At 39.7% G+C, this 27,092-nt stretch overlaps 1 protein-coding gene across 1 annotated transcript in view; it reads left to right on the top strand.

Moving 5' to 3' along the window:
• Positions 1 to 13,575, top strand: part of LOC143716290 (roundabout homolog 2) — a 57,587-nt gene extending 44,012 nt beyond the window's left edge. Inside the window, exons 12-27 of the mRNA XM_077208683.1 lie at positions 3,832 to 3,998; positions 4,098 to 4,216; positions 4,463 to 4,679; positions 4,800 to 4,918; positions 5,007 to 5,178; positions 6,043 to 6,258; positions 6,345 to 6,387; positions 7,011 to 7,150; positions 7,241 to 7,510; positions 7,682 to 7,796; positions 9,620 to 9,832; positions 10,899 to 11,047; positions 11,152 to 11,250; positions 11,991 to 12,137; positions 12,422 to 12,561; positions 12,917 to 13,575. Of these exons, the coding sequence (XP_077064798.1) occupies positions 3,832 to 3,998; positions 4,098 to 4,216; positions 4,463 to 4,679; positions 4,800 to 4,918; positions 5,007 to 5,178; positions 6,043 to 6,258; positions 6,345 to 6,387; positions 7,011 to 7,150; positions 7,241 to 7,510; positions 7,682 to 7,796; positions 9,620 to 9,832; positions 10,899 to 11,047; positions 11,152 to 11,250; positions 11,991 to 12,137; positions 12,422 to 12,561; positions 12,917 to 12,928 (2,338 nt within the window). The 3' untranslated portion in view covers positions 12,929 to 13,575. The remainder of the gene's footprint in view (positions 1 to 3,831; positions 3,999 to 4,097; positions 4,217 to 4,462; positions 4,680 to 4,799; positions 4,919 to 5,006; positions 5,179 to 6,042; positions 6,259 to 6,344; positions 6,388 to 7,010; positions 7,151 to 7,240; positions 7,511 to 7,681; positions 7,797 to 9,619; positions 9,833 to 10,898; positions 11,048 to 11,151; positions 11,251 to 11,990; positions 12,138 to 12,421; positions 12,562 to 12,916) is intronic.
• The last annotated feature ends 13,517 nt before the right edge of the window (positions 13,576 to 27,092 follow it).

Raw genomic sequence — 27,092 nt, 5'->3', positions numbered from 1 at the left:
TTACAAACGAGAAAAACAGAGGAACTCATTACGGAGCATTTCTTGCCCCTGTTTTTTTTATTCAGGGGCATTTTTTCCTCTGAGCCACCTTTAATTTCTCACCATGCATGCATTATGTATGATTTTTGCTTGTGTTTACAAAGTGAGGGCCGAGATTGGTGGTAATCAAAAGCATGTCAAAGATGCTCTCGATACAGCTTAACTTGTACTGAGCCTGGAACATTCCTCTACTGCAAATTTTACTCTACTGCAAATTTTGCACTTTTATCTCATATTCGGAAATGCATTCAATCAGTTCCTGCATGGATTTAAAGTCTCCGGCACTGCTGCATATTTAAAAGAAATATAAGGGGAATGGGGTTCTACACCCTCTCCAGTGACTTGATGGGTTGAGTGAGTGGCAGACGTTCTCATTATTGTGCCGGGGTAAGTTGGAGGCGTCATTCAGAGTGTCAGAGCGGAAGGAAGTTTATGGTGAAGAGAGAGTGAAGCAATGCTCTCTTCCAGGCTGGATGTTCCCTGGGGTTGCATTTAGAATTCAGCAGAACTTGTCCCTCTAGGCTCTGTAGAGGTCAGATGAACAGAAGGTTCTATTATTGTCCCGCCAGGAGAGCAGCAGGGAGGCAGAGAGTAGAGGCCTAGTCATAATTTAGCTCTGCTCTGACATCTTGTTAAGGAGACACTCAGATTTATGTTGCAGCTCGCTATGTTGAGAGGTCAGGGTCGTGTGCACAGTCCGAGAAGTCAAGTGGGCAGCCCTTATGTGCTCACGGTGCATGGAGACGAGGCCAGATCCTCTCCATTGTCCTTCACCCGGCCTCATGCTAATTTTTTCTCAACAAAGGCCAATGTGTCCAATTCAGTTTGATAGTGAAGCTTTTAGGATCGGTGTTGGTTAGTAACTAAATAAATGCTACATTTTTCATTTGCATGACAATAGCTCAGCTTTTTTTTTAAATACTGCAGGTTTTCTAGTAACATGCTATTTTTCCGACAAGTAGCGGTGTAGCATGACTGTGTTTATATTCTACACACAGCCTTGCAACCGACCAAGCTGAGGGAATAAACAAGGACTCTACTAGAACGTATCTATCTCTCAAAGTGTGTTGGGAAGTCAGATTCGTTTAGAGAGTCAGTTCTTTCAGATGGTTCATTTTAATGAACTGGTTCAAAACCATAACATAAATACCGTTATTTAACACTGTTATTCAGCTGTCTGTATGCTATACGGCTGTTGTTTAGTTTTATTAGTTCAGTGTTTAATATAAATGTATGTATTAAGTTTTAAAGTTATATCATTTCTTAATTGATAAATACTGCTCTTTTTAACTGTCTTAATAATAGATTTGTATATTATATTTTAACTTTGGGTGTCTGGAAGATTGCTGAAAAAGTCTCTTATGCCCTGAGTTTGTTTGATTAAAAATACTAAGATTAAAATTTTTATATATTTCTTTTTTAAATATTATTTATTCCTGTGATGGTAAAGCTGAATATTCAGCTTCATTACTCCAGTCTTCAGTGTCACATGATCCTTCAGAAATCATTCTAATATGCTGATTTGGTGCTCAAGAAACATTATTATTATCAATGTTGAAAATGGTTGGGAAATATTAACAACTTATGACTTTATGATTAATTATGAATATTTGGGTCAGTTAATTGGATTAACTTGATGTTGCTAAAAAAAATTTTTTTTCATTTTATTAGAGGATAACCCCTTGAGATGGAACATCTCATTTTCGAGGGGGTCCTCAAGATAACACCAAACACTTACACATTCGCACATATTAAAGCTCTTCCTCACAACCAACCACCCCAACCTGTCCCACCTCTGTCCAAAGCATTTTCACATAAACAATATAGTATGACATTAAGATATTACAGGAGAGAACCATATTTGACGAAACCACAAAAACAAACAAATATAACCTACATATATAGATACCAATACAAAAATACATACCTATATACACATATGCACACAAACGTGCATGCACATACATAAATTCTTACTAAGGGCATTAAAGACTCATTTCATTAAAAAAAAAAAAGCTCATATACTAGGAAAACATATACATTGGTCACAAGGTTGCAAATAAGTTAAAAGGGCTGACTTAAAGAGTGGAAAGGAAGAGATGGACCTTACGGAACCAGGTAAACTGTTCCAATCTGAGGGGGCTTTGAATTTGAAAGCACGTCTTCCAATTTCTTTAGATATCTTTGGGACAGAAAAAAAGGGATGAAATTAATATTACAATCAATTAATCAGTTTGTCCAATGACCTCTTTTGATTATTCATTTATTCTAAGAAAAGGGTATTTTTCATGGCCACAGAAAAATAATTCTTTCTTAGCATGTACAGCGCTTAGAGCATGTAACAAGATCAATATCGTAAAATAAACTTTTTTGCAAGCAGAGGATCAGAACCAAATACATATTGTGCACAAGTTTTATTAACAAAATCACGAACACATAACTAACATACAAACAATTACACATACATGGGTAGATGGTAGATGACAGAATGAAACCGGAAATGAAATGAAGCTACGGAAAAGATTCATTGATCTATGGTTGCATGTGCAGCTGGATTGGTTGCTGATGAAGAAACTATGAAAGATTCTTGTAATACTAATATGTTGCGCAGCTATCAACATATCATATACACGATCATTTCAATCTTCAAAGTACCAATTTATAAAGACCAAACATGGTATAGGTGAGGTTACATTGACCGCTGGTTCTATTATAAAATACACAGTATATATATGTATAAAAAAATAATAATAGTATTAAAAGACACTACACAAGACAGTAAATTATAACACACAATGTCCTGAGATGCATGTTCATTTATAGATCAGTTTGTATATAAATGAATGCAGGAAGGTCTGTAGGTCTTTCCTGTGGCTTCCGTCTTGACCACATGACCACATTTTTCATAGCAATAAAGCCAACTTATCTGATCGTAGTCATGGTAACCAAGACCCTTTTTGCCCTTTTTGGGGGTATGGGACCATAGATCCCTGAGTGAGTTTTAAAGATTATTTGTTAAATATAAAAAAATAATTGTGTCTGATTTGTCTCAGTTGTCACAGCTGCTTAATATTTTTTGTGGAGATAATGGTACATTTCTTCAGGATTCTTTGATGAATAGAAAGTTAAAAAGAACAGCATTTATTTGGAACAGAAACATTATAAATGTCTTTACTGTCACATTTAATCAATTCTTACTGACCTCAAACCCCCACATTTATATCTGATAAAGCTCCCTAATATTGCTTCATTGTCTTTGGTAGTAGCTTGCAATGCAGCTAACTAATTTTTACTACTAAAGAGCAGCTTTAATATAGTTTAAATTATGAATAGTTTGACTTGACAAGCTACAGTTTCAAAGTAGCATCCCCAACACATAAGAGAATCACTAATATCACTATTCTTTGAATATGCATATCCTCTGTTGTATAATTGAACCCATACATAATTCTAATAACTTCTTTTTATGTGTACGGATGAGCTTCACAGTGATTTTAATACAGTTAAAGGGATGTTGTTAGGCACGATGCAAGGCACAGCGCAGCCTTGAATGATTTAGTCCTTTTATAAATCAATAGCAAAGATTAAAGAAACTAATTTTAAATAATTGCATTCAATACTGTACATCTAATATAGCTCTTTAGCCTAACTGTAAGCTGCAACTTGGCACATTAGTATAGAATTCAATTGATGTACAATCAACAGCTTTAAACATGGCTAATCCATTCTATTTTTAAAGCTGGAGAGGTGTTTTGTGAATTAATGTAGTGTTAATTTTGTGTCTTGTTCCAGTCAGTCAGTGGGCAGCACATGGCAAACTGTAGCTGACCTTGTGAGGCAGGAGAAGCACACAGTGTCTGGGCTTTACCCCAATACTGTGTACCTGTTCATCATCAGAGCGGTCAACTCCTACGGCCTGAGTGACCCCAGCCCCATCTCAGAGCCAGTCCGAACACAAGGTTTGAATAGTTTCTGATGTCATGTGTGTGTGTGTGTGTGTGTGATGGCTGATTTTATCATTTGTGCATATCTGCATGATATTTTGTACACATTTTCAGATGGCCCAGATGGTCAGGGAAAAGACCAGGCACATGTACAGATTGATTTAGGAGGGGTGAAGGTTCGTCTACAGACACTGGAAGTCTTGAGCCCTTCCAGTGTTCAGATCACATGGACTGTGAGTATGTGACGTGCTGTACGTATGTATGTGAAGTGAACATGCATTTTGAATCATTTTTACCAGGCTTAATATTTTGGTTACTATAGATCATTAATAGTATACATTTATAATATCAGCCATCATATTACTTATCTGCAGTAACATACAAATTATTATTCATGATTTGTTGTCACTGTCTGCCGAAATTGCCAATGAAACTGAATCTCCTGACCCGATATCATATGTATATGTATGATATTTCAGCTTGACCGGCACCCTCGCTACATTCAAGGCTACAGGCTGTATTACAGGCCTGTGGGGAGCGCATGGATGATCCAGGACATAAAAGCAGGTTCCCCACACACTGCTGTCCTAACAGAGCTACACAGAGGAAAAGAATACGAGCTCAAAATGAGACCGTATTATAACGAGTTCCAGGGGATTGACAGTGAAATAGCATTGGTTCGCACTCCTGATGAAGGTAAGACTTGTTTTGATACTCTAGTCTTTAGCTTTTACTTTGAATGACTTTTAATTTAACCTCTAACTTTTGCTGTAATGTTAATGTTTTGACATTTGCCCATCATATTTCTGTTTTTAGTGCTCAGCGGCCCTCCTCAGGGAGTCAGCGTGGTGCAGTTAAGCAAAAGTTCGACCGTGCGAGTGTCCTGGCAGCCTCCTCCCCCTGATTTGCAGGAAGAACTCATACTAGAGTACAGGGTGAGAACGGTGAAGCCTTTATGCAGACACCCTGTCTGTGGCCACTAGGTAAAATGGTAACACTGAAGTCTGGTTCTGTGTCATACAGGTGTGGTGTGTAGGAAACGAGTCTCAGCAGGTGGTCAACAGGACCGTGGATGGGGATATGCTGTGGGTGCTGTTGGACGGGCTGTTGCCCGAGTCAATGTATCGTGTACAGGTTGCAGCGGTGACAATTGCAGGAGTGGGCATTCATAGCCAACCTGTGTTCATCTTCCTGAGTGAGTATCGCCATCATTTCCACCAAAGAAAATCTAACTTAACCTAGTTGTTGTGTTTTGGAACATGGTAGCTGGTTTCTAGCTGGTTTAAGCTAGTCAACAAACTAGTTACCAGGTGGTCATAGTAGCTTAAGATGGCCAAGCAGCTGATGACCAGCTTGATTCAGCTAAAAATCAGCTTGATTCAGCTAATGACGGGCTTGTTTCAACTAATAATTAGACCCACTAAGAACCATTTTGGCTAGCTAATAACATCTCTGGCAGCTATTATCAGACTTGATTCAGCTAATAACCAGCTTGGCCAGCTAATACATTTCTTGAATGAATGAATGAACATCTTGACCATCTTATGACTGGCTTAATCCAACTAATAACAACTTTAGACACATACATTTTGGCTAGCTAATAGGCTACTTTGCCAGTTATTTACAGGCTTGATCCAACTACTAACCAGCTTGGCCAGCTAATTGCCAGATTGCAAGCTACAGTATTATCAAGCTAATCATTGACTTAATTCAGCTAATAACCAGCTATTAATCCTGCTACCATGTCCCAAACACAGCTACAAGTTTAAGATGGATTTTTACAGCAGGTTTAGGGAAAAAAAATACCACGCAACTCTGATGGTGACATTTATCCCATCTGACAGATTCTTATCTTAGCATTTACTCGTATTTTATTTTAAGCAAGCGAAAATGTTAAGGGATTTCCATGTTGGGTGTCAGTCGAAGATAGATTGAGTGAAATATATTTTGATCAAATGTTTCCTGTATAAGACAGGAAGTATTTACTCTTCTGTCTCTTTTCCAATTTAACATAATCCCTCTTATTCACTTTTTTCCATTTCCTCCTATCTTCTATCAGAAGTAGCAATAGATCAGTCCTTGTCAGCTGTGAAGGATGATAGTGTTAGCCTATCCGAGCAGATCACAGAGGTGGTCCGTCAGCCAGCCTTCATCGCTGGGATTGGTGTATCGTCCTGGATGGTTCTAATGGGCTTTAGCGCCTGGATCTACTGCAAACACAGAAGGAGGAAAGAACTTGGACACTATACTACTTCCTTTGCATACACGCCTGCAGGTACCTTCTGCTAGCACAAAACTAGCAGTGCACCATGTTTTCAAATGAGCTTTGTGATGATTTCTTTCTCTCATTTTGTTGCTTAGTTGCACTCTCTCATGGTGATGGGTCAGATCTTATAAATGGAAGGTCTGTATCATTAACATTCTATTCATCCAAGAATCCTGAAAAGTGTATCATGGTTTCCACCAAAAATATTACACATTTTTGTTTTAATAAGAAATGTTTCTTAAGCACCAGCATCAGTAAATTGGAAGGATTTCTGAAGGGTCATGTAACACTTTGCCATCACAGGAATAAATTACATTTGAAAATATTAAAATGTATAAATAATAATAAAATAAAATAAAACAGTTATTTTAAATTGTAAAAATTTCACAGTATTACTGTATTAAAAAATGAATGGTACTGTATGTGTAAATGTCTAATATAATTCAATGCGATTATCATTAAATGGGTCATATTATGGATTTATTTTATTATCGGATAAAAAGGGGAATATAGCATCTTACAAACACTGCAGCATAAAAAGTAGAACATGGAAAGCGATCACAAAAAAAGTATATTTAAAAAAACTTGACTAACATTAAAATTAATATTATCCCTTTAAAAATAATGTAATAATTAATTATTAATAATTAAATATTTAACAATTAATAATTAAATAAATAATTTAAGAAAACGATATAAAAATATATTATATTTTATGTATAATAATATTTATTACATTAAATATTTCCCTTTCCTGACAGGCCATGTTTGCTGGACTCCCACTTGGGTAGTTACCCTTGGCTGGCTGACTCGTGGCCCGCCAGCAACTTCTCTCGAAATGGAAAAGACTCAGTCAACTGCTGTGCAGGCAGACTTGAATCCAAAGATCAATACTACAACAGTAAGATCTCTGTCATGGGCGGTCCTCTACATTATGGTACTGTCACACATACAAATCATATCTCCCATAACTCATTAATCTGTATTCCAGCTTCAGGATTATCAAATTATCTGAACCAGAATGGGAAGTACAGCCCAGCCTCTAATGAAGGTGACATATACTGTACCATCAACCCAACCGATGCAGATGGGCATGACCTGTGCAGCCTGTACTCTCAGGGTCCAGACCCGTACACCAGCACACCTGTCCTCTCCAAAACTGACCTCTACAGTATGGAGCAGGACCTGGACCAGTGGAGCCTTCAGTCCAGCCACAGTGGAGCAGAATATGCAAAACTTCAATACCCAAGAGGCGAAAATGGTAGGGGCGACATTGATTTCAATCATGAAGGTTAAGGGATTAATCCTTTAGGTATTAGGCAGGAATTATGCAAACAGATTGGATCAACAAGTGCTGCAACAAATGCTGATGCTGAATTTTATGCAAATGGACTTGAGTTCGGCCTTGTGACTGTTTCATGCTATTTTACAGCTAAACTGACAAAGCAGAAGTCTCTGGGACAAACCTCCTCACCCCAGTGGTCTGATGTGTTGTCCCTACATTCAGCACAAAACAAGGAGGTTCAGAACACAGACAAAACACACAGGTAATAACCACCGCCATACTGTGGCAGGGTATTGGTAGACGTCCAAATAAACATGGTAGTTTCGGTAAATTTTTTTTTTTTTTTTAAACATGGTACTATTACATGTTCAAGCATGTCAAAAAACAAACGTGGCAAGTATGGCATTGCAATGGTATTTGTCCAAAACATGTCATAAAACCTTTGTGAATCCATGGTGCGTCCAAAAACTGTGGACAATTAAAAAATGTAAAAACATGCTAATACCATGTTAAATGTAAAAAAAAAAAAAAAACATGGCACCATGTCAAAAGATCATGGTATTTGTTCAAAAAATACCTTTCCAAACATTTCCAAACTCATGGTACCATGTCACAAAACATTATAATCATACAGTAGATATCCAAAAAAAACCATGATATTTCATTACCAAGGTGCATTTCCAAAACCATAATAACATGCCATAAAACCATTGTAATATTATGGTAAATGTCCAAAACATGGTATCATGCCAAAATGCCATGGTAGTACCATGGTGCCATGTCAAACGACCATGGTACTTGTTCAAAAAGCAATGTTAATACCATGGTACATTTTCTGGTACCATGATACAGCTCGTGGTACCATGTCAGAGTACATATCTAAAAAACATGGTATTACCATGGTGCATGCCCCAAACCATAGTATGACATTGTTTTTATGACATGGTACTATGGTGCATGTCCAATTGGTACTATGCTAAAAATGCTATGGTAATACCATGGTATTGCTGTGGCTTTTGAACATGTACCATGGTATTACCATAGAATTTTATTCCAAACACAAAGTACCATGTCAAAAAACATTATAATCCTATGGTACATATCTAAAAAAATAAAAATAAAAATATGGTATTACCATGGTGCATGTCCAAAACCATGGTGCCATGTCATAAAACTATTGTAGTACCTCTATACATGTCCAAAAACAAATGATAAAATACAATTTAAAAATAAAACATGATAATACCATGGCAAATGTCTGATAACCATGGTACCTTGTCATAATTCTATGGTAATAACATGGTATATGTCCAAACATCATGGTAATATCATGTTACTTTTTGATACTTTTTTCAGTCTGTCAGCCAAGTTCCAGAAGATTTCATAAGCTTATATATGTACTTTTCAGTAGCTGTCATTCTTCTTTTTTTTCTTCCTTTTTTTTTCTTCTTTTTGACACTTTTGGATATAATTCTCCTTCTCTGAAAAGTGACCCAGTATGGAACCTGTGCAACATGGTAAAATGTAGTCTGGGCGATAAATTGAGGTCTTATCTAATCTTATTTGATGTTTCAGCTCAAAGTGACAGGGGCTAATGATGTTAGCGCTTAGAGCCAAGCCTTTCTGGCTGTTTGAGAAGGGGCCGAGAGGCAGGTCACCAGACGTGGCTTCCCAGAATGAACCTTTAAGAATAGCCACGGCTTGGAATGAAGCAAATCCACGCATTCCAACCTTTGTCCTCAATGCTTTCTTCCTTTCACAGCATATTTTTATCATCACCCTCCATGAATGAAACTGCTTTGACAAATTTTTGATACGCTTTTTTACAATGCAGTCTTTTGTGCCCACATTGGATTCTCTTTGATATGATTTATTTTTATTTATTTTTCAAAGGACCACAGTCTGGTTTTATTTACCGCAGTCTTTTATCGTGTAATGAAATCTGTGTTTGATACATCAGGGGCCCTGAGTGTTTTGATATGTGTTCTTTTTATGTGCTTTTTTAGCCCTTGCTTAGTTTGTGTTTTTGTAGTATATTGAGTTTATAAATTTAACTAGCATCCTAATCAGTTTACATCCCTATAGCTCTGAGAAGGATGAAGAGTGGTGTCCTCCTCTGCCTGAGCGAACTTATCTGATCGAGGGTCTGGAGGACGCAGCCACTCTGCCTTTGAGAGGAGAGGAAACCAACAGGTCCACAACCTACAGTTTGCAGTCCACTGCAACTCTCACACCCTCCCCCAGCGAGGAGCAATACCCTGTTAACCCACGCCTGCAGCATCCAGACCTGCTGCCACGGTAAAAACACACATACACACATCAGGGCTCGAGAATATAAAGGAATTGTTTACCCTTAAAGTCAGCATGAAAAATAAGTTTCTTCTTCCATTGTGATGTATATCCAAGTAAAACGGCTTGTCAAACAAGAAAACAATTAGGGCTGGGCTTGATTTTGTCCATGGGGAATTGATTAGAGGGTTGTGGTTTGCTATTGGTAGATCTCATATGAGTGACAGGTTGTCCCGCCCTCACGCCAGTGAACACGTCATCAGAGAAGAGGTGTTGCTGCAAGAGGGAGGGGTTAAGTTATTTTGAATAATTATTACAAGGGCACATGAATTATAATAATGATGTGAATGGATAAATCATTTATAGTAAATACTGTAAAATTCAATAAAAAATTGAATTGTCCATTTTGATTTCATGATGACTTTAAAAAAAATCTCAGTTGCTGTTCATCTTCATGTCATGATTTTCATTCTTCTGTGGAACATACATTTTTGAAGAATATCCTGGCTGCATCCTAAAAAAGTCACCCTGAACGTTTTAAAAAAGTCTTCTGAAGTGATGTGAAATTTAAGATATTCATTAAGTTGACCAACCATATTTAACTTGACAGCTCAACATTATCAATGAATAATAATAAATGGATACAATACAGCAATTTTCTGAAGGATCATGTGACACTATAGACTGGAGTAATGATACTGAAAATTCAGCTTTGACATTTCAGAAATAAATTACATTTTAAAGTATATTCAAATAGAAAATAGTTCTAGTAGTTTAGGGATATATCACAATTGATACTGTTCTTGCTGTATTTTTGATCAAATAAATGCAGCCTTGGTGAACAAATGTTTTCTAAAACATCTTACTGAACCCAAACTTTTTAACAGAAGTATATACAGTGTAAGACTACACTGTTGTGTAGTGTAAAATAATGTTTATTAAATTATTTAAATACAAATTTTTTCTTGTTCTTTTTTTTCTGAGTTTACCATGTTTTGCAATGACATTAGCCTTAGAGTCTAAAATGGCATAAAACAAACAAAAAACAAAATTGTTAATGTGTTTTGTTCAACAGGAAAGCACAGTGTACACACAGTGCACAGTTTGCTCTCTCCAACCCAAAGCCGTTAACCAAGACAGAGTCTCTTATTGGCAGTGTTCCCCACCACAACGGCCCCTGGAGAGACATTGCAGGAATGGAGGAACTATTCTCCAACTACACAGGTACAAGTAGGCCCTTCAACACTGCAAAAATTACAGTTTTTATTACATTTATTGCTAATGATTACGGATGGAGAAAATAATCTTTGTTTTCTTACTGCTTTTAGGAGAATATACATCATTTACATCCTCAATTCAGAAGCCAAGGCCTAAGAAGAAATCTCATAGGGATGGCCTTGTGAGACGAGAAGTGTTGAAACCAGGCAGTAAGAACCCACAGTTAATAAATTATTGATTGAAAACAACTAAAGCAGTTGTGTCTCTAATCAGTGATAGAAAGTAACAAGGTGGTTTTACTTTGTTACTGTACTTAAGTACATTTTTCAAGTGTACTTTATTTTATTTTAGGAAACTTTTATTTTTACTTCACTACATTCCAAAGATTAATATAATATTTTTTACTTTACTACATTTCATAAAAGCATGTCGTTCCTCATTATTTTGATTTGAAGAAATCGTCACCCGAGACGCGATAGCGGTGTTCACAAATCATTACAAATGAATGATTCATTTGTAAATTTGGACTGATCCGATAACGCAAATTAATGCTCATAAATCTTCCCCGTCTCTGTAGCAGTTTCTAATAATGTGAAACTAGGATGTTTGTATAGTGTTCTTTTTAAAATGTTAACACATTTTGCCCTATCTGTTTTTATGTTTACATTTGTCAACACACATTTTGATTTCCCCATTTTTATTTTGCAAAATAAATAAACTTTCATCAATCAGTACTTTTAATACTTAAGTACATCAAAAGTCAAGTACTTTTGTACTTTTTCCCGAGTAAAATTGAAAAGGAGTACTTAATACTTTTACTAGAGGTATATTTTATTAGCCTATCTGTATTTTTACTCAAGTGCTTAATTTGTGTACTTTGTCCACCATTGTCTGTAATAATGGAGTGTATAAATGATCATTCACACTTTCGGTTTCTGCATGTGTGCAGACCTACCGCCTCCACCTGAGCCTCCTCTAACAGAGGACCCTCTCAAGCACCTGACAGACATAGTGGACAGTGTCGGGAGCAGGACGGCCCCGCACCACAGAGAGAGAAGATCAGACCGCAGAACAGCTGCACAGTGGAGCACGGAAGGTCAGACTACTGTTACTATTAAAAATCAGCCCCAAAACACCTACATAGCAATGCAATAAAATATAGGATGCAGTTTTTAAAATAAAACAAAAAATGGTTAAAAAAGTATTTTTTTTTAAAATATATATATTTTAAAAAAGTAACATTATAGGATCATGGATGGGAGTTAAGCACTGGCAAACATCACTCTAATTTTCTTCATAATGTGTGGTGACATAAAAATATTGTTCTGTGTTGCTTTTTTTTGTTTCTTGTATTTGACTGTTGAATATTTTACTGCATAGACGAAGATTTGATCCAGTATTTCAAAGCAAACCTGCTGTCCAACGGTCAGATGTCCAGCCACTGTTCCCTCGTGAGAAGCTCTGCCTCTCAATCCTCCACAACCTTGCGTTCCTTGGGGGCTGGAAGGAGGAGAAATGAGGTTAGATGAGTTTGTCTTGTCTGGTCGCACATGGTCTGAATAAGTTCATTAGTCGATCACCACGCATGGGGGCCTTGGAGTGTTGTAGTAAATTAGCAATCGATAAGCTCCAGGACACTGAGGGTTCAGAGCTGGAAACACACTAAATGAATCCGGCAAATGATTACATTTCCACTCTTTTAAAGAACTGCAATGTCTCATGTAGTCTCAATGGTATTGATATTCCAATGAATATTAAAAATACGACCCATGTTTGTCTGTAAGAATATCACTGCATGTGCTTTCATATTCCAGGATTAGATTGCTTGGCAACAAAATGATGATTTTATGTCATTTTGGGCTTGTTTATTTTCAGAACATGATATGAGGAGAGGAAGTTGTCCTTGTGTCCTGTTGTTCACCGCTTGACATGCAACATACGCCATGCAGTGTATATGCCTCCACGCTCTGGTCCTTCACCCCTCTGACTTTTGTCTAGGTATATTTTTAGAAAACGTTTTTAAATGATCCATTGTTGTCCTACCTCTGTATGTATATATTTTTACAATGTTTTTTGTGTCAGGAAAAAGCATTCTGGATGGTGTGCTATTTTATTTATTATTATTTATTGTATTTATTAGTTAAAAAAAAATGTTTTAGATGAAAACTAAAACACAAATCTAAATTTTAGATGAACATGATGTTTGAATGTATCTGGTTCATACATGTATGCCTCAATGTCTACATGTGATAAAAAGCTGTTTCAACATTTTCGTGAAAAATATAGCAGATGTTATCAGGATATGTGAACAAACCATGCAATTATACATTAGTAAGCCTGTAGAATACCAGATGTTTCTTGTTGTAAATCCTCACTAGGACTGTCACCTTATTATCCTGTGCTCACTGAAGGGTTTTTCTTTTCTCCTGAAGAATGATTTGCACCATGTCAGACTGTTTTCCACAAATGCATCAATCATATGGAGATTGCATCCAAAACAATAAAATTCATGTTCTAAGACATGTTTTACATTACTGTTGCTGATATAGATTTCTTATTTTATTATTTTGTCAATAACTGTGCACTTGTGTGTGGAGAATGGAAAATGAATAATGTAAATCTCAGTCTAATTGAATTTAATTGGCTAAGCGGAATTACAGGAGCACTGATTCCGCTGATATCACTGATGGTGCGATCACTTTTACATTTGTACGTTGAAATTCCGTGGGCAAAGTATTTGTCTCAGTTGGAATTCATGTGATTCAAGTATGTTTCAATTTTTAACATGCAAATTCACCTCATTTACAAATATAAAACTGTTTGGTTTAGAAGTGAACTCTGATTAAGCTTTTTTTTTCATTATGGCTATTCATCGTTCAACTACTGACATTGAATTACTGCAAGTTACATCGATATGTCAGTAGGTGGCGACAAGCGGGCTGTCTTTTTAAATGAATCATTCAACCAGTTCTTCAAAAACACTGATGCATTCATGAACAAAACATGTCAATGTTGCATTTATGAGTGACTCATCATTTAATCATTCTTTCATGCCAAAGATGGTAAATTAGTAAAGATAGTATGCCAAAATGCAGTTCCCTTTCGAGGGAACTCGCGATGCGTCACTTGACGCTTTGGGAACGCCCCCAGCGTGCATGCGTCTGAGCATCAATGTCAACTAGTCCAATGGAAAGAATGAGCGTCACGGGCGGGTGACGTCATGACCAGGAAGGGATAAAGGCTCACCCGGTGAAACGCGGCATTAGCTTCTGTGTCTCAGCAAGCGATCTGTGTCATTTTGTCTCTGTCTATTTACTGTTGTCTGTTGCGGAAAAGGATGGAAACTAAGCAAGTGTACAAACTGTGTGTTTCTCCCTGCCCGCGTTATTTAACGGGTGGGGACACACACGAGCTTTGTGTCGTTTGTTTGGGAGTGGAGCATGCGGTCTCAGCCTTCGAGGGGGCTGAGTGCCAGCACTGTGAGATGTTACCGCTTCGCATGCTCCGCTCTCGCCTGTCACTCTTTGATAAAGTGAGTGGGCAGGCTCGCGATCCACAGGGATCAGGACCCGCGTCTGCTGAGGCGGCGCGGAGAATGCATTCCTGGGGATCGCAAAAGGATCTTTCGGAGGGGTTGGAGACGGGTCCGAGGGCTCTTTCTCCTTCCTTACCCGAGAGATCCAGTGCTCTCTCCCCGGTGTCGGAAGCACGCTCTGCGGTTTCTTTCGCCCGGGGAGAGAGCCCTCCACTACTTTGTTGCTCTTCCTCCGAGGAGGTTGATGTGATGAGTGTGGAGAGTGTAAGCACACACATGGGGGAAAGGGATTCACAATTTATTTCCCCAGCATATGATGAGCTGGTGGATGTTATGTCGCGGGCTGTAGAGAAATTAAATATTGAATGGCCATCTGAGAATAAGGGCGCTCGTCCTAAAAGCAAATTAGATGAGCGCTTTTTATCTTCAACCACATTATCTCCACCACGAGGGCTTCCATTTTTTCCCGATTTACACAATGAGATTTCAAAATCGTGGAATAAACCATACTCATCACGTCTTTTCAGCCCTCATGTTAACACTTATTCGAGAATAAGAGGGCTGAAAGAGTATGGTTATGAGGCGATGCCCCAGGCGGAAGAGAATTTAGCCAGTTATCTTTCCCCTGGTCCCGCATCGTCTCTGAAAGCCTCGGCTTTGCCCACTAGACCGCTTAAAGCCACTTCGGTGTTAGTGGGCAAAGCTTATACGGCAGCAGGTCAAGCTGGAGCATGTCTGCATACTATGGCAGTGCTCCAGGCTTATCAAGCTGACCTGCTGGGGGATCTGGATAGTAGTGAGGGAGTCAGTCATGACGAGATTCGTGAACTTCGTCGGGCTACCGATCTTTCTCTCAGGGCTACTAAGGAGACCGCCAGAGCAATTGGGCGGTCTATGGCAGCCTTGGTAGCTACTGAGAGACATTTATGGTTGAATCTGTCTGAAATCAAAGAAAAAGATCGAGCTTTTTTATTAGATGCTCCGCTTGAACCTTCTGGTCTCTTCGGCGACGCAGTCCACGCGGTCGTCGAGAGATTTCAGGAGTCAAAAAAACAAGCGGACGTTTTTAAAAAGTTTATCCCTCGCCGGGTCCAGCCCCCTGGGGCTGCTGGGCGTGAGCAGCCCCAGCCGTCAAGCTCATCATATCGTGTGCATCAGAAAGAGAGTGTTGCGTCTCGTGCACCTCCACGTAGAGACTGGAGACAGACGCAACCCTCTCAACCGAAGTCTTCTAAGTCGAAGCCGGATCTGAGGACCGTTCTTCAGGCGAAGAAGACTTCGGTTCAAAAAAAAAAAAGGTCCTGATGTTCACGCATCAGGCCTGTGAGGACAGCCCCGACCGAAGTGGAGCGGTGTACACCTCATTTTACGGTGCCCGTTCCATTTCGGGGTCCTCACGAGACCGTTCTGCCAACCCTGCCACCCTCGGTGCTTCAGTGCGCAGCGGTCTCCAGCGAGTCGCTGATGCTATGCTGCGGCACAGCATCGGTTTCGCGCCCTCTGAGGGGGGCCTTAGAGCGGCCAGTTCAGGTAGTTCCTGCCATTATGTTTCAGGCTCCGGAATTGGCTGTCTCGATAACACCAGAGACCAGCCTCGAGAGGCTGGTTCCCTTAGTAAATTTTCTGGCAGCGTGGAAGCTTCTGCCGAATATTTCTCATTGGGTCCTGCAGATTGTAGAGAAAGGATACAGAATCCAGTTTGGTTCTCGTCCTCCTCGTTACAACGGGGTGCTGCCCACAGTGGTGCATCCCGAGCAGGCTCTGGTAATGGAGCAAGAGGTAAAGGCCCTGTTAGCAAAGGAAGCTATAGAACAGGTGTACTCACCCGACAGAGAGTCGGGTTTTTACAGCCGTTATTTCATTGTTCCAAAAAAGGATGGGGGGTTGCGTCCCATTTTAGATCTTCGTCTGTTGAATCGTTCAGTACAGAAACTCAAGTTCAAGATGCTGACACTCAAACAGATCGCGACTCAAATCAGATCCGAGGACTGGTTTGTCACGATAGATCTGAAGGACGCCTACTTCCATATCTCCATCCTCCCTCAGCACAGGAAGTTCCTAAGGTTTTCTTTCGGGGGCAAAGAATACCAATATCGGGTTCTTCCTTTCGGTCTAGCTTTATCACCCCGCACGTTCACGAAATGCGTGGATGCAGCTCTAGCCCCTCTCAGGCTTCAGGGCATACGTATTCTGAACTACATCGACGACTGGCTGGTTCTGGCGGAATCAGAGCAGTCGGCGGTTCGGCACCGAGGTGTCGTTCTCGCTCATATGCAGATGTTGGGGTTGAGGCTCAACGCCAAGAAGAGTGTTCTTTCTCCAGTACAGAGAACCACTTTCCTTGGTGTGGTATGGGATTCAGTGACGATGCGGGCCACTCTATCGCCCGTTCGTGTAGCTGCTATCCTGACAGCCACCAAAGAGCTAAAGCTAGGCCAGTCACGCACTGTGAAACAGTTCGAGAGACTGTTGGGTCTCTTGGCGGCAGCGTCCAACGTGATTCCTTTTGGCCTGCTGTACATGAGACCTTTACAGTGGTGGCTAAGGACCAGAGGGTTCTCCCCGAGGGGAAACCCACTTCGTATGATCAAGGTCACGCGGCGGTGCCTTCGTGCCTTAATTATATGGAGGAAACATTGGTTCTTAACCCAGGGTCCGGTATTGGGAGCTCTTTGCCATCGTGTTACGATCTCGACAGATGCTTCCCTCACCGGCTGGGGAGCGGTAATGGAAGGCCGCTCGGTTCAGGGTCTGTGGAAAAGTCATCATCTTTCGTGGCACATCAATTGCCTGGAGATGATGGCTGTCTTCAATGCGTTGAGACAGTTTCTCCCAGACCTGAGGGGCCATCATGTGCTTGTACGAACAGACAACACATCAGTGGTCTCTTATCTGAACCGTCAGGGGGGTCTGCGGTCGCGTCCGCTCTGCAAACTGGCGCACCAGATCCTCCTGTGGTCTCTGGGGAAGGTACTCTCCCTGAGGGCAGTGTATATTCCTGGGGACCAGAATGTGGGGGCAGACATCCTGTCGAGGCAGGAGCTGAGGCCAGGGGACTGGAGACTCCACCCCGAGGCGGTGGAGAAAATTTGGGAGTTTTACGGCCAAGCAGAGGTGGATCTGTTTGCGTCTCAGCACACGACGCACTGTCCACTTTGGTTCTCCCTTACTCACCCAGCCCCCCTGGGGCTGGATGCTATGGTGCAGACGTGGCCGAGGCTACGTCTGTACGCATTTCCCCCTGTTGCTCTGCTCCCAGGAGTTCTGGAACGAGTCCGCCAGTACGGAATAAGCCTACTGCTTGTAGCACCACGCTGGCCGAGTCGGATCTGGTTTGCGGACCTGATCCATCTCTTAGACGGTCCTCCCTTGGAGATCCCGATCAGGAGAGACCTTCTGTCTCAGGCCGGGGGCACAATATTTCACCCTCGGCCAGAGATTTGGAACCTGTGGGTTTGGCCTCTGAGGGGGCCCAACTCATAGAGAGTGGTCTCTCAGCTGAGGCTGCTGAGACCATCCTAAGCTCCAGAGCTCCAGCTACTAGGAAACTATATGCGCTGAAATGGAAAGTTTTTTCTGTATGGTGTCACCGACATCAGTGGGATCCGGTTAACTGTTCTGTGAACACAGTACTCGAGTTCTTGCAGGAGCGCTTTACGTCAGGTTTATGTCCTTCCACACTTAAGGTTTACGTGGCGGCCATTGCGGCTTACCACGCCCTGGTTGGGGGTACATCGTTGGGTCGAGACCCCCTGATTACACGTTTCCTTCGTGGCACACTGAGGCTGAGGCCTGCAACTCGCACTAGGGTGCCAGCTTGGGATTTGGCATTAGTACTAGAAGGCCTGTCTAGGGCTCCATTCGAGCCCTTAGATTCGGTTTCAGAGAAATTTCTTACCCTTAAGACTATCTTTCTGCTAGCTATTTCGTCCCTTAAGAGAGTTGGAGACCTTCAGGCCCTTTCGGTTTCCCCCACTTGCCTTGAGTTTGCACCGGGGATGGTCAAGGCATTCTTATATCCAAAACAGGGATACGTCCCTAAGGTGCCGACCTTGATTCCGAGGCCTATCGTGCTGCAGGCTTTCTGTCCTCCTCCTTTTACATCTGCGGACCAGGAAAGGCTGAACCTCTTGTGTCCAGTGCGAGCACTGGATACTTATGTTCATCGGACATCTTCTATGAGGAAGTCCGACCAGTTATTTATTTGCTTTGGATCACCTAAGAAGGGTCTTCCTGCTTCTAAACAGACGGTTAGCAAGTGGATAGTCGAGGCTATTTCACTTGCATACGAGTACTCTGACCATCCGTGTCCCTTGGTGGTCAGAGCTCACTCAACGAGGGGTATGGCGGCCTCTAAAGCCTTGTTATTTGGGGTTTCCCTCCAAGACGTTTGTGATGCGGCAGGCTGGTCCTCACCGCTCACATTCGTCAGGTTTTACAGTTTGGACCTGGATGCTGCCCCAGGTTCTCAGGTGCTTAGTGCTTAGTTCCAACAGACTGACACTCAGGTACTTGGAATTCTGGCGTTTTGGGTATTCTCGTTCCCAAAGCGTCAAGTGACGCATCGCGAGTTCCCTCGAAAGGGAACGTCTCAGGTTACTACTGTAACCATAGTTCCCTGAGAAAGGGAACGAGACGATGCGTCACCCTGCCATACTTCCTGCTTCCCTGTGATCGGCTTGCTTCGACTTTTTGAAGCTAATGCCGCGTTTCACCGGGTGAGCCTTTATCCCTTCCTGGTCATGACGTCACCCGCCCGTGACGCTCATTCTTTCCATTGGACTAGTTGACATTGATGCTCAGACGCATGCACGCTGGGGGCGTTCCCAAAGCGTCAAGTGACGCATCGTCTCGTTCCCTTTCTCAGGGAACTATGGTTACAGTAGTAACCTGAGACGTTCTGAGTTCAGCGATTATCTTCCTGAACGAGTCATTGAAACATTAACTCAGCCAATTTGTTCACACACACTGATTCATTCATTTGTTCTGAGATGAACAACGGTTTTTGCTTTCGATTCTTTTGGAACTAGTTTTGTTGGTGGAGACAGTTGAAGCCCATTTTTGAGCACTTCCGTTCCTGACGCACAGACTCAAACTGACTCAAACTAATCTTGATGACGTGTGCAACCTGTCTATAAAGACGTAAATCTTCTAGTAGCTGTGCGTGAAAAATTGCCAACATTAATCACTTCATATGTATTCACTTACCACATACCGAATTATTTCCAATTCCCCAAAAACGTTGTTGAAATATTTTGTCCCGTTGCTTTTATGGACTCATTATTAGGGCTGGGTAAAAAATATCGATTTCTCGATTTTAATCGATTCTCATTTTTACGAACCGATATCGATTCTTAAATCCCAAGAATCGATTAGTCATCCTGTTTTCAGTTGATGAATGAATGGAACATTGTAGCGCCCATCCCATCCAATACACGCAATAATCTTTGTGCTTTGTTACTATTGATATGAAACAAAGTCTCAGATTTCAAATTACGTCCATTTTCTTACGAAATTCAAAAACATAAATACCGTTTTGGCGCTGTGGCGTGAGAGATCGCTCTGGCGCAGCTCAAGAGAAGCAGCAGCGGCGAGCACACATAATCTTCTCTTCCGCCTTAATATTACCAGTTACAGCGTGAAATAAACATGAATGAGCATCTGAAAGTGTGTTAAAAGATAGAGTTTAACTTATCGAAATCTTTGTTGTCACATGGAATCGCTCAATCATTGTTTCAAACGAGGAAAGACGTCAGTGAAACAGCTTGTAAACAATGTCATGTAACGTCAGAAAAACCATATCCAGTGACCATGAACTCGTTAGTCAGCTAGAAAAATTAACTCTAGAGAGGAGCATTTTGCTAAATATATGCACCATATTACATATGCATTTTATGTTATTTTATAATTATTTTATGTTTTTCAATATTTAATGCATGTTTGAATAAATCTGGCAAGTTTTTATGACAGCCACCATTTAAATATTTATATTTCATATAACTTTATTATTAGAAAAATAAATAAAAGTGTAATTGTTTGTATACAAATCAGTAAATCTTTACCTTTAATATTAGGCTATAGTAGGCTAATGAAACAATTTTAATGATACAACTGACTCCCATAGTTTACAGCATTGGTTAAGAGATATGTTTTCCTTGAGAAAATTTGCCATGTATTGTACCTGATATCCAAAATAATCAATATTGAATCGAATCGAATCGTAATCGAATCGAATTGCAAGCTTGTGAATCGAAATCGAATCGAATTGTGAAATTTGTGTCAATACCCAGCCCTACTCATTATCTATGGGCTTGCTTCTCCTTTGACGGGACGTCCCCCCGATTGCCTGCGAGCTTCTCCTACCTATTATACGGTAATGTCTCTATTGTGCGACATAAAGTCGCGTGGTTATGACGCAATCGTTAGCATGTTTTTAACAAAAACGGCTTCTACTGGGCCATAACGTAAGATACAAAGTAATGGAGCCTTTTATACATTGTCGTGTTCATTTAGAAATAAATAATGGACGAATGAAGTCTTTGGACGCCTCAGATGTAAAGTTATTCGCTGTCAAAGTGACGCCAAAATGAATGGGAGTCAATGGAATGCTAACAGCAGGTGAAGTTCTGCTACAATGGCGGCTCCCGCGAGGCTTCAACTTCCGGCTGATGGATTACCCCCTTGGTGTAAAAAGAAGTTCACAAAAGGATGTAGAAAAACTGCCAACAGGTTGTAATTCAAGCCCTATAAGTAGTAATTTATATGTTCAATTGTCGCTATTCCTGTTTTCTCCTAGGCAAGAGTAACTTAATTCTTCTATTAGTGTTGTCAAAAGAACCGGTAATGTTACTTCTGTAAGTTAAGTTACCAAGTCGGTACTGGAATTTTGAAAATGGGACGATACCACCATTTCTGCAGTACCGGGTAACTTATATTCTCGGTACCTACTAATAGCTGCTTTCAATCGCTTCAGTGTTTATCTAAGCGCGATCGAGCCTCCAGACTAACTTTTTCACTAGGAGCACTTTAGCCAATGTAGCCTATACCACGATATATTATACTAGTGTCTGTAAATATTAAACAGCAAAAAACATGGCTATTAACCCTGCATGTTCTGCTTGTCTCTGTGGGAATGAATGGCGCAGACAGACGCGCGGTTTAATTTACCACACACACACAGAAGCACGCGTGACGCTCGCACAGGTTTCAGTCTCTGCTGCCTCACGATATGAGGACATGATGAACTTCAACTTCCTCTCCAGAGCCGATTTGAGAGTCACTTCATGAGCATTTTACCGCTTCATTTGAGAAAAACTCGTCATAACACACACAGAAACTCAAAGGTCTTCACGGCAACCCGTCAAAATAAAAGTTCGGTTTAGCTTGAAGAAATTGACTGAAATAATTATATTTGCCTACTGTTGTACAGTAGATTTAGCTACATCTTAATGTAATGCATTTTTAATAAGCAGGAAAAATTTTCGACTTTAAACAAATATCCGTTTTTAATGCTTAGGGTGTTTGAGTGGTAAGAATGTACAGGGAGACTTTAGATTTTAAAACGGTGTCTCCTTAGGCAATGTTTTCTCAGTCAAATCATACAATTTCATTGTTGATTCAATAGAACGCATGAGCTCACTAGGGAATACCAATATGGCGGCGTGGTGGCTTCACTGTTTATGACGTCATAAGCTATCCAGTCATTCTATCCACCTTTTTCCTGGTTAGCGAATTTACGCATGATTCATTGCGGGTTTGAACCGGAAGCCGGTTGTCCTTTTCCGGTTCGAAGCTTTATGAAGATTAAGCGCCGCTTGCTCAGAACGTCGGAGTGATGTGCTGGTTAGAAAATATGTGAAATTAGTATGGCTGCCCCTGCCCGTGCACGACTGAAGTTGGTTTGGAAGTTATGTATACTGTATGGGAGAGAATGCTAAACCATAATGAGCGTTTTTCATAATATATTGCCTATTCTGCATCTCAACGCACGCATAAGCTTGCCACAAAAAACCCGGCAAAAGTAATGATTATGCATTAAACATTTGAATTGTTTATTAATAACTAGTGTTTTCTGTAAGTGTCGACTGCAAAGATAAATTTGATGATACTGACTCGCCATCTTCGCAGTAGTGAACGCGCCTATAGAGAGAAATGCACACTTCTTAACCTATAGCTACATAAGCAGAGAGCAGCCCATTTCTCGTTTTTAATTATTTTGTTTAAAAGTACACATTTCAAGCTTTCTATAGATATACTTATCATGTATGGGAGGCAAGTAACTTATACGCTGAGTTTCGTTGATTAATAAGACGCGCTCCAGTTCACACGCCCGCGCCTCCGTGTCCTGTATATCTACTATTTGTGCTTCTTATTTATTATTCCAGGCAATTTGTTGATAAAAAATGAAGATACAATTTATACTAAACGAAATTCACTTTAAAGAAATGCTTTCTACAAAACAAAACTTGATAAGTGGTCAAAATCATGTCTGAGCCATTCCAAATGTTTTCCGATATATTGGCCATCTTATGATCATATCTGACTCATCTTATGCGGTTCCCTTTTCATATAATCAACATAGATTAAATAAATTTTAAAAAAACATTATATTGTGAAACTTAAATATAAAACGTATGTTTAGTTGTTTTTTGTTTAACTTATATTTAAGCGTCACATTGCTCCGCTTTGTTCATGTGCTCTGGTGTGTAGCCTATAGCCTTTACAGGCGTGTGTGCTTGACGTGATGGAGGGGTGCGATTCTCGAATATTAATTGCATAATACCCAGCGATCTTCGAATATTATTTTTGCTTGAAATGCCCATCCCTACTGGTAAAGTATTACACCTTTTTCGTTGGATGCTTCAGTTTTAGCGCAGCTAACCAAAAACGTCTACTCTCTGGTATTGAATGTAGCTGATACGAACCGGACATAGCTATGCATTCTCTCCTTTTTATCTTATGCTCAAAGCACCCAGTTTCTAAAAAGTTTTTTATCTTCTTTGAATTGTTAAAACTCCCAACAACAGCACATGTAGAGCCTGAACTCATTCTCTCACTGCTAATACAGTACGAACCGGAAGTAGGCAACCGGAGTCGTCGTCATGGCGGCGCCCATTGTTTAGAGCAGAATAAGGTGGATATAGATCAATGAAACAACCCCATTTCCGTTTCCGGTGGCGGAGTAATACCGTTACCGCACAGAACATCCTATACAAGTCAATGGGGTTGGACAAAAAACACGATAAAACCTGTTGGAAAGCATCTTTTGCAGCGATTATTGTGTGAGCATATCAGTGAACACCCCAGACCACTCGGTGAGTTTCACGTCTTTGTAAAGTAAAGTTTAATGCGTTTATATGAATGATTGTTCCAGTGCCCCCTGTGAAACCATTGTGGAGGTGGTGCTAACACAAAAACCGAAAATTCTCAGGACAGCAGCATGTGTCCAAATTTTAATCTTAACTGTTCGATTTCATCAGAAACGATCTTAAAACAGGGCTTTACTTGTAAAACGCCGAACTTACCCTTTAAATATGTGTCATTAAGTGAATCGGCCTGTCCTTATACTCTGTCATTTAACACATATGATGCCATATGAAATATCTCCATCCCAGTTGGTTCTTTGAGACATTTGAAGATGTTTAAAATCTCTGCATTGATTGGTGGGGAGCTTTTTGTTATGATTGTATTGCAGTGGGATCCCTCATTGCTGGGATATAATCTAGAGAATTTGTGGAAGAGACTTGAAATAGAGGCCTTTGTTGTTAAACTCAGCATGAAACAGAAGTTTGGATAGTCTTTTCAAGAGTGAAACGGCTTCTCGAACAAGAACATTTTTTGGGCGGGGCTTGATTTTGTCCATTGGGAATTGATTGGATGCGGTTTGCTATTGGTGGATCTCATGTGAATGACAGGTTATCATGTATTGAGAAAATAAAGATGAATTTTTATTTCATGCTGACTTTGATGTAAATGATAAATAAATGACCCATCAATCAGTAATTTTACTTTAAATACTTGCATTAAAAAGTCAGCTCTTTTGTACTTCTACTCAAGTATAATTTAAAAGAAGTAATTGTATTTTTACTGGAGTAATATTGGAACAGGTTCCGCACTTCTACCATGTTTGAGCGCAGTTTATCAGGGTTTTATACTGTTGTTTTCAATCCACAAGACAAATGGAACCGAAGAGAGGCTGGTTGACTCTAACTTTGAGTAATTTCCCATTTCAATTCATTTGGATTAACTGAGCTACAGCAAGGCCTGTGTTGGATCATAGTCTAATGAGGAGAAATGACTGACAGTGCCTTAATTCAGACATATGGGAAAATGTGCTCCAGAGTGTGTAATGAACTTGCATCTCTATCTAAGATGTAAATGACTGTTACTTTTGATTTATTATTGAAATGTGAAACTAAAAATACAGTTCCAGTCAGAGGCAGAAGTAATAGTCAGACTGAAAATATCACAATTTTCCAATTCTGGCACTGAATTTGCTAGTCAGTCAGTATTGCAAGGAAAATAAAATTGGTTTTTGCTGAAATGCTAAGCTGCTTAATTATGATGAGATAAATAGAGGCAGATAGATTGTTTATTTTCCTGCTTACAGACCCATTTATATTGTTTGAGAAAAATAATATAGTTTGTGATAAAGACTTTATGCAATACATGGCATGTTGTTTGCAAAAGTAAATAATTTTGGTATATTTATAGTTAAAATAATTTGAAACGATTTCAAATATTTATTTATTTATAAGAATTTTAATAATTGCATTTAATAATATATAATTTAGATTATCATTCCACTAAAGCCAAAAGGCTTTCGATTTCAGACGCAGCGATTGGAAGGCTCTGCATTCGGCAGTACGCATACGCTAGTGTACGTGTAAAACAGAAGTATATACTTTGGGCTTAGATGTATAAAGATGTATTAAGATCTAGGCTATAAACCTGAAGAGAAACACTTTTAGTTAATTTAAATGTATTTGTATAATGTTCTATATATGTAAAGTGTTTTGAGGCATTTAAATAGCGCTTTCATATGTACTAATGTACACCCAAAGCGCTTTATGTCAGGGGTCTCTCCTCAACCATCACCAAAAGCCATTTTTTAGAAGGTTTATTTCAGAATGTCTTCTAAAATTAAGGCCGTCTTTCTTACTGATTACCATTACTTGCTTATTCAGTGTTTGAGCTCATTTTTGCACCGTTGAAAAAGCACTAGGAGAAGATTGGAAACTCATTTGCTTGAAGCCATTGTTTCAGTTGTAAAATGGATTTAGATGAGCACAAATCTAATTAGCCAATTAGTTAGCCAGAAGCTCTGATCCACAGTGACGTTTAGCCTAATGAATCTGACACACTGCGTTGTTTGCCGCAGTTCTCTCTGCACTCTGAAAGGAATCGTGTATCCCAACGTGAGCTTTCAGCACCTTAGAAGCCATTCAGACAAAACACAGAAGGATTACGGTGCATGTGATCATATAGCCATTGTTGCATTTTTTCAAAATCAATGCCTATGACACAAAGGTTGACGTCAGGATGCATTGCTTGCTATGCTGAGGGCATCCTGCCTTGTACAATGTCACCCCTGGGAACAAATACAATGAAGCTTGTATAATTGAGGAGTCAATTAATACTACATCACAAACTCCTCATTATACATTATAAGCTCCGATTTCTCTCTTGTACCCCATGGATCTAGTTTCGATGGCCACAAATCATTAATTTAAAAAGCCCCTTTCTTTATGTCTGTTCCAGTAAGCAATAATCTAGTCTAGTTTGTGTATGTGTATTTATTTTTAGTCGTAGTCCATCTTTTTTTCTTCTTTTTTTACAAAGCAGGTACATAACATTTTGTTTTATATGTTCACAAAAAGAACAAAACAAAATAGATAAAACAATAGGCCTATATAAAGTACAACATTGGATGGGATCTTATTTCACAAAAGGAGAAAGAGTAATAACTAAAGAGTATTTCAGGCTTAATAACCATCCTGTCTATTTGAAGCCAAATAAAAAAAAATGGTCTCATATATCTGAAGTCATGACCACTATACTTATTTATTATAATTATTATGAATTAATTTATTATTCTAATACATTTTCACATTGCTTGATTTAAATCCAACAACATTTTTTGAGTGTAATGTACAGTGATTACATATTTCATGACACTTGTAAATTTTGAACCCTGCATACAATTCCCAGAAGTAAAAACCTAAACGTAGGTTATAAACAAACATCTACACCACAGTCACATGACTTCAGTGTCACCACACATCAGCTTAAGCTTCTGACCAGCAGAGGTGTAAAGAGGACCTAAAAAGAGGTAAAAGTTCCTTAGCAAAAATGACTCCAATACAAGTCACCAATTTCAATACGACTTGAGTAACAGTCTTAGAGAATCTGATTTTAACAATACTCAAGTATTTTACTCATAGCGAATGTATGCTCAAAGATGCACTAGTCCTCAACACACCTATAAGACACATGCCAGTGAAAAACAAGAAACAG

This window comes from Siphateles boraxobius, unplaced genomic scaffold (assembly GCF_051911475.1).
Source record: "Siphateles boraxobius isolate OS27281-9 unplaced genomic scaffold, OSU_SipBor_1 6, whole genome shotgun sequence".
Lineage (NCBI taxonomy): Eukaryota > Metazoa > Chordata > Actinopteri > Cypriniformes > Leuciscidae > Siphateles > Siphateles boraxobius.
This window is presented reverse-complemented; position numbering and strand designations above follow the sequence as displayed.